We start from the raw sequence: 15904 nt of genomic DNA, 5'->3' as shown, positions 1-15904 counted from the left end.
TGAAATAGGTTGGTATGATTAGTTTACTCAGAGATAACCCTCTACTAGTAAAGATTAAAATTATGGTAAAAGATGGATTAAGTGCTGATGGTCCAGAAACTATTCAGCAATCAACTGGCAAATACATGGCTATGTACCAGTTAATACCACAAGATGTCTGATAGTAACATTTTTGGGTATTCTGTAATAACCTCAAGTTGTTATGGTAACTCATTTACATAGGTGTTAATGAGAACAAGGGGAACTAACGGTGGTGCCAATGAGAGATGGGGCACCCCTAAATTATCCATACTTTCACTCCCCGCTGAAGAAAAAAGGCTTGGAATCCTTATATATAAACCTTAGCAGGTGTAAGCATAACTCGGGGAAAAAAGGGTGTTGTCCAGCCTGTGTGCTGGGGAGTGGGGTATGTAGAGGGAGATGTCAGGATGAGAACCCCAGGTGACAATGATGATGCAGAGGAAGATAAAGACTGATACTCCAAGGTCCCCCAGCAGGAGATCAGATGTGAGTGACGCCACTCATACGGTTAAACACTTTGCAGACATTATCCGCTATTGCACTTCAACATTTGTGGGACTGTTTATCTGCATAGTGGATTTGTTCATAAAGGGACTTGTGATAACTTGCAAATTGCTTCTCATGTGCTTCTAGGATCCCTTATTCTAATGATACCGATAGTAATACTCCTGATGCTGTAGCCCTCAAGAGACTAAATCTTTATTGATCACTGCGGTTTAAAAGATTAATCAATCACCAATCCATCAATAAGGCTATACCATCCTCCTCAGCTACTGCAGGACTGTTTCCTATGGTATACAAGTCAGTGTTTTCTCCAGTCCAATTCCGAATCTAGGTAGAGCCGTGATTAAGACTGCCAAGAAATTTCTGCTGCAAACCTATTTGGGAGTTTCTCCACAGAGCTCTGTCAATATTACAGACTGGATTGTTGGAGCTTACTTTGGTGCAATGCTTGAATACTCAATTCCTAGTGCTGACATTCCTGATCTTCCAGCTCACCTACAAGCTCTCTGAGTTGATGCACCAATTAGGAAGCACATGTTATTGTTACCCATTGTATTTCTTCTAGTTAGATTCCCAATACCAGCACAGTTCCTTGTTCTCTGTTTTTTGTGCCTTTGGGGTCTTTCTGGATCCATTTTGTACTTCTTTTTGTCGCACAGTAACTTATTTCTAAATCAGCTGTATAAATAGGAAGCAAGTTCCTCTCAACCAGATGGCAACTTCAACCTTCTAGCTTTCAAACAGGCAGCCCACATTTCTGTACTGGCAGCTTTAGATACCACTTCCCTGTCTTTCCTGTAGAGCAGAAGACAAAATGCCTGTGCCTCACTTATCATCAGCATCACTAAAAATGATGCGATGAGCACCTTAACTAGTCACCCTTCTTCCAAAAGTTGTGCCCCTTCTATTAGTGGCAGTTTGAAGTGGAGTAGAACAAAAAAAAAATTTTGTAGTAAAAATTAAAAAATAAAAATGAAAACTTCCTTTGAAGTTTTCAGTGCAAAATGTGAATTTTCCTCTTTTATTAAACTAACTATCAAAAGGTGTTCACAACAAGCTACTTTGGAAAGATAATGTAGCTCTTTTAAGCCCATTGAAACTCCATCTTCTGAATTATGTGGTAGGCATTCGAACTTGTAATGTCAATTAATTGTCCAATGTGAGGAAAAACTACACTGGGAAATTACGCAAAATTGTGTCCTTAAGGCCAACAAGTGTTGCACAGTTTTGCTACCCATGAAATGTAATAAATAAGACTAGAAAAAAGTCCAAAAATTATTTTATTGCTATGGTTACACTACATAAGATATACTAAAAACTAGTAAACATAGTAAGCACAAAATTTAAGCCATCTACCTAAAGGAATTAAAGCAGAGCATTCACAAAATCTGTAATAGATTTTTTCTGTCAATATTTTAAATTTAGAGGCAAATACAAAACATACTGTACATTCCTGAGATTAATAAGGGATGTATCCTTAATTATTGTTATTCAGCTAAAATATCTAGCATAATAGGAAATAAATTTATGCTTACCTTGGCCAAGAACTCCCATATCATTCTTGAGTTTCTTTAATACCACAAGTAATGTTGGGTACTCAATTACTACCTTGTCTTTCAAATTGTCTAGAAGGCTTTTACTGGTATGCAGTTCATCATAGCTTAAAAAAATAATTGAAAGTTTATTTTAACTTTTATAGCATCGAGGATATAATATGCATTTTCTTATTTCCAGAAATGAACATAATAATTAGTTCATCTTGGTAAGACTAATTTTCAATTGGAAACCACTTTAATTACAAGCCAATGTTACTATCCATCTAGATCAAATAAACAAACTTTATCCTAAAAATATAGGAATAAGCGAAATATAGGTATCTCTAAAGATTAAGAGGACTAAAACCTGATTTTGAATTAAATAAAAAAAAAACTCAGTGTACAATTTGTTTTCCTGTACTAGTTGCCATTATAGTATGCTAAGTAAATAAACAGATGTAATCATAATTTTTCATGCTTTAAGGCTCTAATATTAAAGGTTTAATTTACATGCTTAACATTGAATATTAGTTTAACATACTTGCTTTTTAATTGTCAATAGTTTATTAGACAGGTAGCAAAGATCATATAGGCTCAAACTGTCAGAACAAGTTTATATTGAAGGCATTTACACCTATCTTGTAAAGGTAAAACTGCTTGGACACAATTTAGACAATGTATGATCCCCATTATGTGAATCATGCTTTGAAAAATGGCATAATCTTGCCATTTACTCCTCAGCCAAACCCCCTCCTCACAGCATCAGCTGCGAACACAACTCCCAGCAGAAAACTCCACTTATTCCTGTGTTCTGCCAGGGTCACGTGATTTGGACAGCAGGCCTTTTCCATATAAGGAAGCCTTTTCACCCTCCAGGAAGGATATATTCGGAGCCAGTACAGACATCAGCTTTACGTAACAAAAGTTATGCCACAGTAATAAAAAGTCAACTGAGCATATTCCCTACAATTACATTATAAAACTACCCTATCCTCTCTGGTCTTTATAAATCTCCAAACCAAAATAAGCTGGATGCTGGTGTTGGGGGGGAAAGAATTTTCAATTGTTTTCTACAATGCAAACCCTGTTTCTAATACTTAATATAACTGCAACATCTAACAGATGCTCAGCTACTATTACAATGTGATCTGAGTGACGTGACTCCTGTTTTGAAACTAAAATTAGGATTATGAAATTAGGATTATTAAATTACTACTAAACTACTGAATCAGTTAAAGGCAAATAAAGTTTAGATACAAAATAAATTTTATATACAAGGGGGACATTTCCCTTAGTTGCTCTTCACTCAGTTTTTTTTTTTAACATGCTGTATAGTTATTCTTTACCAATAACCACATTTCATGGATGCGAGTAGTTATTGATACACTTGACTATTTACAGTAATGCGTGACTAAGAACAGTACATCTCAGAAGCCACCAGACAAAAGAAATACTGAAGGTAAGCTAGGAATTGAGTTTTCTGGCTTTGAAGGAAACTTCATGTAAACAATAGCTATTTCCCCCGCCCCCCACCCCTTATTAAACTTCAACCATCATGAAAATATTTGATTTCATGTTTCTCTTGACCCAAAGTAACTATTACCTGTCCTTTCTTAAACCCTTTAAAAAGGATAACAATATATTAAATTTCTTATTCAACGAATGCTTTCATAACTTGTGGATTAAAACAGAAACATTTACTGGCTTACTTACAGTACTTTGCATTTAAAGTATAGCAATACCTTTCCTTTGGCAAGGACCTCAACACATTCTTTTCTGGTTAAGCAAACATTTACCTCAAAGAGGCTAAAGTAATTCACATGCCACAATACACTTTCCATTATCTCATGTTTTAGACAAAACAGCTTTAGTCTCCAGTTTGGCATAGCATAAAACCTTTGTACTTTAAACTATTTTATGATTGTAAATTATTAAAGTGTTAGATCACTGAACCACAGTTTGGTTTTGTTAAAGTAAATGTTATTGGCGATAGACAGGAAGAATTACAGAAAGTATATAGAAGTTTAGTTTTTTTTTTAACAGTGCAAATACTTGCAAATATAAAGTGAGCACTGTATGCTTTGTATTCTGTATTGTAACTGAAATCAATATATTTGAAAATGTAGAAAACATCCAAAAATATTTAAATAAAATGGTATTCTGTTGTTCAACAGTGTGATTAATCATGATTAATTTTTTTAAATCACTGACAGCCGTACTGACAACAAATGTCAGCAAGGGGTGCATCTGAGCTGGTATGGAACACTGCTGAACTGCATATGTAGACAGGAAAAAACAACATTCAGTACTGTTTCAGAAACTGTGGTTAAAGCCTGCTGTTATAAACAAAGCTTCATTATCTGGCACCATATTCAATCTCCCTGCCTATCCCATCATGTTCCCTTGTCTCCACAGACACCCCACATCCACATTCTCTACTAGCTTTCCCTTCATTGTTCTAGCCACCCATTGTGTTCACTTCCGCATATTCCCGACTTCTCCTACACACCTCTCTGATTCCCTGCCCTTACTCCCCACCCTGGGGGGCATGGATCAACATTCATGTCACACTCTCCATCAGTACCAGACTTGGGCCAGGGAAGCTAATGATCCAATCAGCAGACCAAATTCGGTAATGATTCCTGGTTACATGCCACCTGAACACATTGCGCATATGCTAAGATGATGACTCTCCACCCTGGGTCATTCTTTGCCCCACACATTGCATTGTTTCCCCTCCCCCCCGTCTTCTGCCCAGATCTCAAATGGTCAATAAGCTGAGGGAAGCCTGGATTCTGTCCCACTTAGTACAGCTTCACTACCACCTGGTAAAGGCTGTAGGTAGATGGCTGCCAACTTGGCGGGGGGCTGCTTGTAGTTTCAGCTCTGTTGGGACAATGGTAGATAGTAGCCATTTTGGTAAGGGCAATCACAAGCTGGTACGCCTAACTTCAGTACCAGCAGTCATGGGATAAGAAGGGAAGTCCTCTTATGGATCAGTAACTGGTTAGAGCCAGGAAACAAAGGGTAGGAATAAATAGTCAGTTTTCAGAATGGAGAGAGGTAAATAGCAGGTCCCACAGGAATCTGTAATGGGACCAGTGCTGTTCAACATATTTATAAATGGTCAAGACAAAGGGGTGAACAGCGAGGTGGCAAAGTTTGCAGATGATAACTATCTTGAGTAATTTTGTACGTCCAAAGCTGACTGAAGAATTACAAAGGGATCTCACTAAACTCTGTGACTGGGCAACAAAATCGCTGTTGAAATTCAATGTTGATAAATGCAAATGCAAAGTAATGCACATTGGAAAACATAATTCCAATTATGTTTTCCAAAAATGATGGAGTTTAAATTAGCTATTACCACTCAAGAAAGAGATCTTGGAGTCATTGTGGCTAGATCTCTGAAAACATCTGCACGATGTACAGTGGCAGTAAAAAAAGCTAACAGAAGGTTAGGAATCGTTAGGAAAGGGACTGATAATAAGACAGTAAATACCATAATGCCAATATATAAAAACATTGTATGCTCACACCTTGAATACTTTTGCAGTTTTGGTCACCCCATCTCCAAGAAAAGACATATTAGAAACGGAAAAGGTACAGAGAAAGGCAACAAAAAATATTAAGGTTGTGACCAGCTTCCATATGAAGAGAGTTTAAAAAGACTGGGTCTATTTAGCTTGGAAAAGAGACAATGGAGGGTGGATATGATTCAGATGTATAAAATAATGAACAGTGTGGAGAAAGTAAATAAAGAAATGTTATTTGCCCCTTCACGTAAGAGAACAACTAGGGTCACCCAATAATAACAGGCAACAGGTTTAAACAACCAAAGGAAGTACTTCCTCACACAATGCACAGTCAACCTGTGGAACTCATAGCTAGGGGATATTGTGAAGGTGAAAATTATAATGGGGTTCAAAAAAAATTAGATAAGTTCATGGAGGATAGGTCCATTAATGGCTATTAGCCAAGATGGTCAGGGACACAACCCCATGCTCTTGGTATCAATAAGTCACTCACTGCCAGATTCTGGGACTGGACGACAGGGGATAATTGCCCTTTTCTGCTCATTCACTTTGAGCTAACTGGCACTGGCTACTGTCAGAAGACAGGATACTGGGCCAGATGGACCATTGGTCTGAACCCATATGGCCATTCTTATGTTCTTATGGCTAGCAGCTTTCAGAGGGTCCCAGCAAAATGATCTCTTGGAAGGAAGCTGTGAGTGTGGAGAGGATGAGGGCAGGGCATTCTGTCTGCTGCACTGCACCCTCTGGCATTTCCAGGGGGCTCATGTGCTCTGTGATGGTAAAAAGGCCATGGAACAGTGCATTGCTTACATGGGTTGGTTTGGAGCACCTTCTCCAAGGCGCTGGAGTGTGAATACCCAAGGAGAAGAGAGTTGCATGGGAGTCCATAGGGTGTGCAAAGTCATCCATTTTTTTAACTAACAGATTGTTGCCCTTCACACTAGCCTGAACCTCTTTGGGAAACCCAGAGGATTAGAATTATGAAACCCGTATCATGAAAACTGAAGTCACCACAGATCTGTGTCCATGACATCAACTGAAGCTTGGAGGCTGACCTGGCTGTCAGCTGATCCTTGTCAATGATGTCTTGAAATTGTGGTCCGAGTTACTGTGGAAGTTTTGTTGGTAAACTCAGACAATTTGTTGTAATTAATAATGTTGTATTTAGAAATCAATGCCTGATAATTTGCAATGCAAAACTGTTGGCTAGTGGAGGAGAAATTTTCTTCCAAAGGAGGTCTACTTTTTGGCATCCTTGTTGGAAGGAACAGAATTAGGCTGTCTCAGTCTGATGCACTCAGTGACAGTCTGAACTACCAGAGATTTGGGGTGCGTGTGTGAAAACAAATATTCCACCCCCTTAAATGGTACACCTTTTAAGGGTTGGGGCACAGGTGGCTGGGGTATGCAGAATGTCTTGATGGACTCCAATATAGCTTCATTGATCAGAAGTGATACTTTGATGGGCATCTTCCAGACTGCAGTCCCTAACACTTGTCAGTGGAGTCCGGGATTTCCTCCAGGGGAATCTGGAGTGACTCCCCAATGCTCCTCAGGAGGTCTTGAGATTGGCAGAAATTGTTGGGTAGCAATGAATAGCCTCACAGCTGCTATCTCAGCCTCTACCTCATCATAGGATTATGAATCTCCAGATTCCACTGGCATAGCTGTTGGCACCATATACCTCAGTTAGTGGACAATACTGTAAAATGGGGCAATGATGTTGTGGATATCTACCTACAGACCACTGATTCCACCAGTATCAGTGACTGGGTTGGAATACAGAGCCAAGTCCTCAAGCATAGCAACCAGGGTCTGATGGGTGGGTAATGGGAAGGGCTTCTGCCTTTTGGTTGGGCAGATGGTGCTGAATTAGGCTGGGATGTGAATGTCACTACTATCAAGTATTTCTTCCTATACTATTGGTGCAGCTGGTAATCCTTCCCTTCTTTTTCTTGCTGCTGCCAGGTTGTCTTTTTTGTTTAATTAAATATCAGGGTTGGAAGGGACCTCAGGAGGTCATCTAGTCCAATCCCCTGCTCAAAACAGGACCAATCCCCAGACAGATTTTTGCCCCCGATTCCTAAATGGCCCCCTCAAGGACTGAACTCACAACCCTGGGTTTAGCAGGCCAATGCTCAAACCACTGAGCTATCCCTCCCACTCATTTCCTTCCCCTTCCATGACCTGCAGTTTTGGGGCAGCTCTTGGCAGTTCAGATCCATGCTCTCTGTGAGCCCCTGATATGTCTGTACCAGGATGCAGAGTCTCATTAGATTTGGAGGATGCAAGGAAGGCAGTCATCTTCTTGGAACCCTTGGGAGAAGATTTTGCCTGCTTCTTATAAGAGTGTTTCTCCTTACCCTCCTGCCATTGACTATTAAGAGTCCTTGGGCCTGGTCTCTGATGGCCCAAAGCGAGGGTGTGTCTGGCCAGCAGGGGTGTTAACATGTACCTCCAGCTGATGTACAGGGTGTATATGTGAAGATCAACTGACCCAGGGTTGGACTGGGCTTTCATAGACCATTCCATCAAGTGTCTTCAGAACTGGAATTCATGGGATTGCTGGATTCAGGGTGGAAAGGAACAACCAATATTGCATTTAGAGGGAATGTGGGATTCTCCAAGGCAATATAATCCTGAATCATGGGGGTCACTCACTGGGATGATCCAGGGGCACGCCATGCAGGACATGAAGCCTGAAATTTTAGGCATCCTAAGAACCAAATGGTGGTGGTGTAAAAGAGGGTGAACCCCCCAGACAGCAAAATACTACCTACCTATTAGTAAAACTTCTGTAACTATACAAAGGGTACACTATTTACAGAAAAAACACACACCTAGATTAGAAGCAGGAAGGTTAGTGAAGCTATGGACAATGAGGGTTAGAACAGTAGAAAGTAACTGGGGAGGCAGTCACTCTAACCTGTGACAAGGTTTGCATACCCTGCAGTAGGCAAGAAAGGGTGGTGGAAGTCCTGCTCTGGGTGATGGAAGTCCCACCCCACAGACCATGCTGGGCATGCTCCAACTGCTGCCTCAGTATAAAATGGAGCACCCCAGCTCATTTTAGGCTGAGCACAGAGGAGGGAGGATGCTTGGTGGAGGCTCCAGCATCTGACTGTGGGAACCAGAGTTCCCATGGACCAGACCAGAGACCTTTCACCTATGGCCGGCCAACCAGAGTCGGACTCCCAGAGCACTACCTACACCAAGGAGCTTGGAGACCCCGATGATATACAGAACCCGGCTTCAGCAGACACAGCAGGAAGTGGCCCAGGGAGGCAGAGTGAGTGGTATCTCCCATCCGAGGAAGATCAGCATGCTGTGGTAGGGTCCTTGTTGACTGAATGGTGACCATACTCGCTGCTGACAGGGCACTGGACCGAGACCCAGTGGAGGTGGTCTCCCTACCCCAGCTATCACCCCCACAGTGGTGGCCCCTGACTTTGGCCATTAGGCCACACAGTCCTTATCCCCAGGGAAGCCATAGTGACTCTGGCTATTAAGCTGCACAGCCCTGATCCCCAAGGACAGCTGTATAGACTCTGACTACTAGGTCTCACTGCCCTGAATACAAGAGCAGCCATACTGATTTTGGCTATTAGGCCACACAGCCCTTATCCCTATGGCAGCAGCACTGACTCCAACCATTGGGCTGTGTTGCTCTCAGCCTAGGGATAGTCAGGTAGGCTGTAACCATGGTGGTATCACAACCCCAAAAGGGGACGGGCGTGCATACTTCCTCTAATGCCCTCTGTTTGGAACATGAAGATGTGCAGGAGCAGATCAGGGGATGCTTCTAGTGAAAAAAATTTGTGGTATGCTCACTCACATTGGAATACCCACCCATAGGGACTACCGCACAAAGAAGAATCTACAGTTCTGCACCCTGCAACCATTCTTCCATCTTGCAGGAAGACAAAAATATTCAACCTCCTTCTGTAGATAGTAACATTACATTTGTTTAGGCTATTGCAATAAGACCCCCTCCACTGAAGCCTACAGCTATCATCTCAGTGGTATAACTGTCTGCACTGGTTTCAAACAACAGGAAATTCCCTGCTAAGATCAGGTCTCCCCCTACATCATCCACAGGAACTCTGATTTTTGCTGCAATCTCAGATTAAAGATAAAACTGAAATTCTCATGTGATTTCTGGAACTCATAGAACTCTAGTTGTAGGACAGAAAACTGTCATATCGGAAACAATCTCTGATAGATAAATCATAACATTTAAAAAAAGTTCACACTTCTAAAAATTTTCTTGCACTAACCATCACATTTGATCATTACCCAGATTTTAAGATGGTAGTCCTGAGGCAAAGCCCTCTCCCCCCATAATATTTTGTTGAGATTGAGCTTCCCTAAATGGAAACAGAGGTATTATTAGTATAATTAAGACACAATAGATTGATGGCATGAGACACTACAATTTTGGACCCCATCTTAGAATCGTTATTCAGGCAAACTCCCAATAACTTCTGGGAAGTAAATGGAATTTTCCTGACAAAAGACTGCAGGATTTTACCCTTTTCTGGATGCCTGTATTTTCCTCAAAGACAGCACTTACAAGATCTCTCCGAAGCACTCATTCTGAAGTGCTGTAGCACAGCGAAGATAATAACTAACAGATGGACTTTCATTCCTAAGTGGTGAATAAACCCTTTGTGTGGTTATGATTTGGTGAACATGGAAGTAGTGAAATACACTTCTGAATTAGATGAGAGAGGAAAATTTACTTTTGGATTGGGAATACATTTTTCCTTGAAACTACATAAAATTCTTTAGCTTTGTATTTACAAGTTCTGTCAAAATTTTAAATGCGCAAATTTTAAGAATATCAATCTGAACTCTGAAAAACTAGGAAAAAAGTAAATCTTTAAAAGGAACACTCCCACCATGAAACTACCTTTTGATTAACATCCCTTCCCCATAAACTTATCTTTAACACAAATACAAAAACCCGTTTTTAAATTGAACAATACTTTTTGAAAAGTGAAAGTAAGTTCAAGGCAATTAAGTTTACAAATGAAAATGTAATTTACACTAATATTTAAAAATATATTGGCATCACCTTTAATTCAGTAGTTTATTTCATTACAGATTTGTGAACCTCTACGTTGTGAGCATTTTTAGGCTGTATCTACACTAGTCTCTCTCTAAACTTTCCCCCTTGCTGTTAACACATGTACAGATCTACCTGTGCTAATACTGTTGAGAGTGTAGTCCAGCTCTGGCATTTTAACCATTATGTCATCTATCCCTCCTAAGTACAGGTATAGACAACTCGGGGGCTGCCAGCTCCTCACGTACACTAGCACTCCCACTACTGCAATGATGGGAAATTTCAGGGAAAAAGTCCTAGTATACATAAGGTGTTAGAACACACTGCCTTCCTCTCAGAGGCGGCTCTAGCTTTTTCACCACCCCAAGGCAGCCTTCGGCAGCTTGCCTGCAGGAGGTCCACTGGTCCCGCAACTTTGGCATACCCGCCGCCAAATTGCCGCTGAGACTGCGGGACTGGCAGATCTCTCGCAGGCAAGCTACCGAAGGCTGCCTGACTGCTGCCCTCACAGGGACTGGCAGGGTGCCCCCCTGCGACTTGCTGCCCCAGGCATGCGCTTGGAGTGCTGGTGCCTGGAGCCGCCGCTGCTTCCACTGTCAATCAGTTGGTCCAAAAATCTTGCCAAGAACCAACTGTAACTTTTATAACTATTTCAAGAGAAGTTTTTAAAATTCAGCTCATTTCATCATTAAATGAGGATCATCCACAGAGCGGATCTTTTAAGTCAGTATTCTATATCCTTCAGGCACAAAATTTTGTGTACAGCAACTTTATGCAGCGTTTGAACCTGGGATTCTCAGCACAAAAGCAAAGACCTGTACCACTTGAACTAAAGGAGTAACTTCAGTAGCTGAAAACAGCAGTAGGGGGTCATTGCCTGGACGACTATAGAGGGAGATGTAACCTACTTCACAAGCATGTTACACATGTACCTCACCATCCAACTTTACCCATCTGCATAAAAAGTGCATATTTTTCTCCACCTATTAAATACCGAATGGAACAACAGAACAGAAGAGGAATAGCATCATCCTTTTCTTTACATTCAGATTAAGTTCTTCAGACTATGTAATGATAATTTCAGTCACAGAAATACCTTCAGAACCTTCAGAAAATATAGATCCTGCTGAAGACACAGTTACAGCAAGCCATATCTCCTCTCTTTTGTATCAATGAGCCTTTGACTATGGAAATCAAAGTACAGTTGGAATCAGAAGTGATAGAAACATGTAAAATAATATTCTAACAGTTACAATAAAATTGAATGATTGAGGCAAGAATGAAGAAAGATCCAGTGGAAAACAGACAGGTAGGGACACTTTTTAATCTATGTAGTGAGGCACAGCGGCCTTCCACTGAGTCAGACAGGGAGAGTCCACACACTGAACCAGGGTGGGCAAGGCCAGGCCATGCTTGCACACCCATCCCACCGGAAGTCAGGAGGTGGAACAGGAAGTATGAAGGGAGGGTCCTGCAGTTCAGTAGTGCTGCAATTGCCAGAGAACAGGCACCTCTTGCCCATTCCCAGGCTGACAGACTGTAGTAGAATCCTGCTGAACCGAGGACAGGACAGAACTGCTGGCGCTGTCCACTGACCCAGGCACTGAAGAGTCACTGGCCTTCTACCCTGAGGAAACAAAGGACCCCTGCGGATCCAGTTACACCTCAAAGGAATGGTAGGAAGTGACCCAATCTGGCTGCATTGCTGCTGGAGACCTGGTTAGTGTGTTGTGGCTGGATTCTGTGTTGACCCAGTGACGGAATGCTCTGCCACTGTTAGGGCCCTGGGCTGGGGCCCAATGGAGTCAGGTGGGCCTAGGCCCCTCTATCCCTTGCCACCCCACCACTCTAGGCCAAGAGGCCTGCGTTTGTCGGCCATCCACTGGAACCAGGGTACAGGCCAGAGCCATAGACTATTGCTGCTCTGCCCTGACTGAAGGTCTGGGCTCAACAAACTTGCCTGTCCTGCCCTGAAGGCTGGGGCTCATAGACTTGTGCTGCTCTGCCCAGATCGTGGGCTAGAGCCCCTAACTATTTGCTGCTCTGACCAGACTGCAGGCCAGAGCCATAAGCTGTTTAATGCTCTGCTAATTCCCTGACTCTGGGCGCTGCCCAGTGACATAGTAAGGCAGAGTGGCCTCCCAATGACCCAGAGGGGGAGGGACCACCCCAACCCACTACAATCTACTTATCACCTAAATTAGTAGTGATATTTAAATACTCAATATAGATAAGCTTTTCATTGTTAGTCTAGAGACACTAGGTAACAGTGAAGGGGAAGAAAAGATACTAAGACAGGAGTTCTCAGACTTTTGTACTGGTGACCCCTTTCACATAGCAAGCCTCTGAGTGAGACCCCCCCCTTATATATTAAAAACATTTTTGTATATATTTAACACCTTTATAAATGCTGAAGGCAAAGCAGGGTTTGGGGTAGAGCCTGACAGCTCATGACCTCCCACGTTATAACCTCTCGACCCTCTAAGGGGTCCCGACCTCCTAGTTTGAGAACCCATGTACTAAGAAAATAAAGAGTGGAACTAAGCCACCTTGGAAGGACAAAGGTTGTCCTTATCACTTTTTGAGAATGAGGCAATGGCTCAGAGCTGAGCAGAGTAAAACTTGTCTAAAGAGAAGCATAGAAAAATGGTAAAGCATTAAAAGCAGATAGTTTGTCTGCTGCAATGATTCCTTTGACAAAGTCAGGGGTAATTTGTGAAAGAGGAGTTTGGGCTGCATAATGATAATCCAAAGACTCCAACCAAAGGACAAACCATTCTGGATTTGCTTGTCACTTATGGGAGAGTGGTAGAAAATATGAAAATCCTTGGGACTGGAGGGAAGGGAACGAGATTGGAACTAGTGAATGTCAGCTGCCTGGATTCAATACAATCAGGTTAACAGAATGCAGCAGTACAAAGGAATTAAATTTCAGGAAAAAAATGTTGGGAAAATAAAGAATTCAGTAAGGCATAATGGGAGGAAATATTAAATCCACCCACACAAAAGACACTTGGAGTTTCCCAAGACATTACAATTAAGATGCAGAAGACAGAAAATCTTATAAAAATAATTAGCCATGTGGCCTCACAAGGAACTGCTGTTAAAAAATAAATGATACTTTAAATGGTAAGATGGGGAGGTAATCAAACAAGAATATTCTGAGTCAGTTAAGGCTGGCATAGAAAAGATAAAGGCAGCAAAATGAGCTAATGCTAGCTAGAGGGGCTAAAGGAAAGTCTCCAAAACAAAAAAGCACAAGGGAGAAAGCAAGTCAGCTAATACTTCAGAAGGATCAATTAAACGGATGTCTCAAAAATAACTCCGATAGTGTCATTTTCTATACTACTAAATTACTCCTTAAAAAAAAAAAGTCATGGACAGTTAGTTATCAAAAGACTAAAGGAAAAATCAAAACATGTAACTTCTATCACTAGTGTAATATTGGAGAAATGGGGAGAAAAAAGGGAATGCTGGAGGTACAGTGTATTTTGAGTTTAGTACATTCTATAAGGTTTCATAAAATATTACTTGAAACAGTTTGAACAATCATGTGGATTGCAAACAGCCTAAGGGCTTGTCTACATCAGAAAGTTGCAGCGCTGGTGAGGGAGTTACAGCGCTGCAACTTAGGAGGTGTACACATCTGCAGGGCACCACCAGCGCTGCAACTCCCTGTTTGCAGTGCTGGCCGTACTCCCGTTTTGTCTCGGGTGTAGAGGATCCAGCGCTGGTGATCCAGCGCTGGTAATCAAGTATAGACACTTACCAGCGCTTTTCTTGACCTCCGTGGAATAAGCAGGTATCCCAGCATACCTGAGGAAGCCTCTGGTAATCAAGCTGGTCTCCTTCCCCGGCTTGCTCTCGCGTTCCCCGAACCCCGAGCAAGCAGGTCTCCTTCCCTGAGGTTTGCACGGTGGTTCGGGGAACATGCAAACCGCAGCGAAGCTGGTCTCCTTTCCCAGTTTGCTCTCTCGTTCCCCGAACCCCCGAGCAAGCAGGTCTCCTTCCCTGCGGTTTGCAGGGTGGTTCGGGGAACGCAAGAGCAAACCGCAGCGAAGCTGGTCTCCTTTCCCGGTTTGCTCTCTCGTTCCCCGAACCCCGAGCAAGCAGGTCTCCTTCCCTGAGGTTTGCTGGGTGGTTCCGGGAACGCGAGAGCAAACCGCGGCGAAGCTGGTCTCCTTTCCCGGTTTGCTCTCTCGTTCCCCGAACACCCGAGCAACCAGGTCTCCTTCCCTGCGGTTTGCAGGGTGGTTCGGGGAACGTGAGAGCAAACCGCGGCGAAGCTGGTCTCCTTCCCCGGTTTGCTCTCGCGTTCCCCGAACCCCCGTGCAAGCAGGTCTCCTTCCCTGCGGTTTGCAGGGTGGTTCGGGGAACGCGAGAGCAAACCGCGGGGAAGCTGGTCTCCTTTCCCGGTTTGCTCTCTCATTCCCCGAGCCCCCGAGCAAGCAGGTCTCCTTCCCTGCGGTTTGCAGGGTGGTTCGGGGAACGCGAGAGCAAACTGCGGGGAAGCTGGTCTCCTTTCCCGGTTTGCTCTCGCGTTCCCCGAACCCCCCTTGAAGCCGCCCAACAGCGCTGCAGTGTGGCCACATCTAACACCACTTGCAGCGCTGGTTGCTGTAAGTGTGGCCACTCTGCAGCGCTGGCCCTATACAGCTGTACTAATACAGCTGTAACAACCAGCGCTGCAAAATTTTAGATGTAGACATGGCCTAAGTGACTGTAACCAAAGCATAATGAAAAGTGGTCATGTACAGAGCAGGAGGAAGTGTTAGGTCAAGTTTCATTTATATCTTAATTAATGGAAGTAAACAGCACATTAATGGAATCTGCAGATGCTACAAAACAGAGTTTTATTCCTTGTAAGTGGGGAAGGATTTTACAAATAGGCATTTTATGAGGATGTGGGTGGGACAGTAATGTTGTAAAACTCGTTTCAGAAGTAGAGACAGCTTTTAAGTTGCAGGTCAGACACAGACTCTGTCATTTAAGATTCCTAGTTAGTGGATTCTTATGTACAAAGTAAGCATTATTGCCTGGCTAGCAATATTTTTGGAAATATTAGCACAAGGAATGATATAGATTTATAGACTTCAAGGCCAGAAGGGACAACTGTAGTCTGATTTCCTGCATAACACAGGCCACAGAATTTCACCCAATTATTCCTGAAGTGGAGGGAATTATTATTCTTACGAGAATATTACCAAGCCCAGCAACTTGTAGTTTTAACTAGTCTA

At 42.6% G+C, this 15904-nt stretch overlaps 1 protein-coding gene across 3 annotated transcripts in view; it reads right to left on the bottom strand.

Annotated features, from left to right (window-relative positions):
* The window catches only part of ZNHIT6 (zinc finger HIT-type containing 6), a 67959-nt gene that overhangs the window by 4604 nt on the left and 47451 nt on the right, over positions 1-15904 (bottom strand). For all 3 annotated transcript variants that reach the window (XM_030572151.1, XM_030572153.1, XM_030572152.1), the window contains exon 9: positions 2061-2185. In XM_030572151.1, the coding sequence (XP_030428011.1) occupies positions 2061-2185 (125 nt within the window). The remainder of the gene's footprint in view (positions 1-2060; positions 2186-15904) is intronic.

This window comes from Gopherus evgoodei, chromosome 8, assembly GCF_007399415.2.
Source record: "Gopherus evgoodei ecotype Sinaloan lineage chromosome 8, rGopEvg1_v1.p, whole genome shotgun sequence".
Taxonomy (NCBI): domain Eukaryota; kingdom Metazoa; phylum Chordata; order Testudines; family Testudinidae; genus Gopherus; species Gopherus evgoodei.
This window is presented reverse-complemented; position numbering and strand designations above follow the sequence as displayed.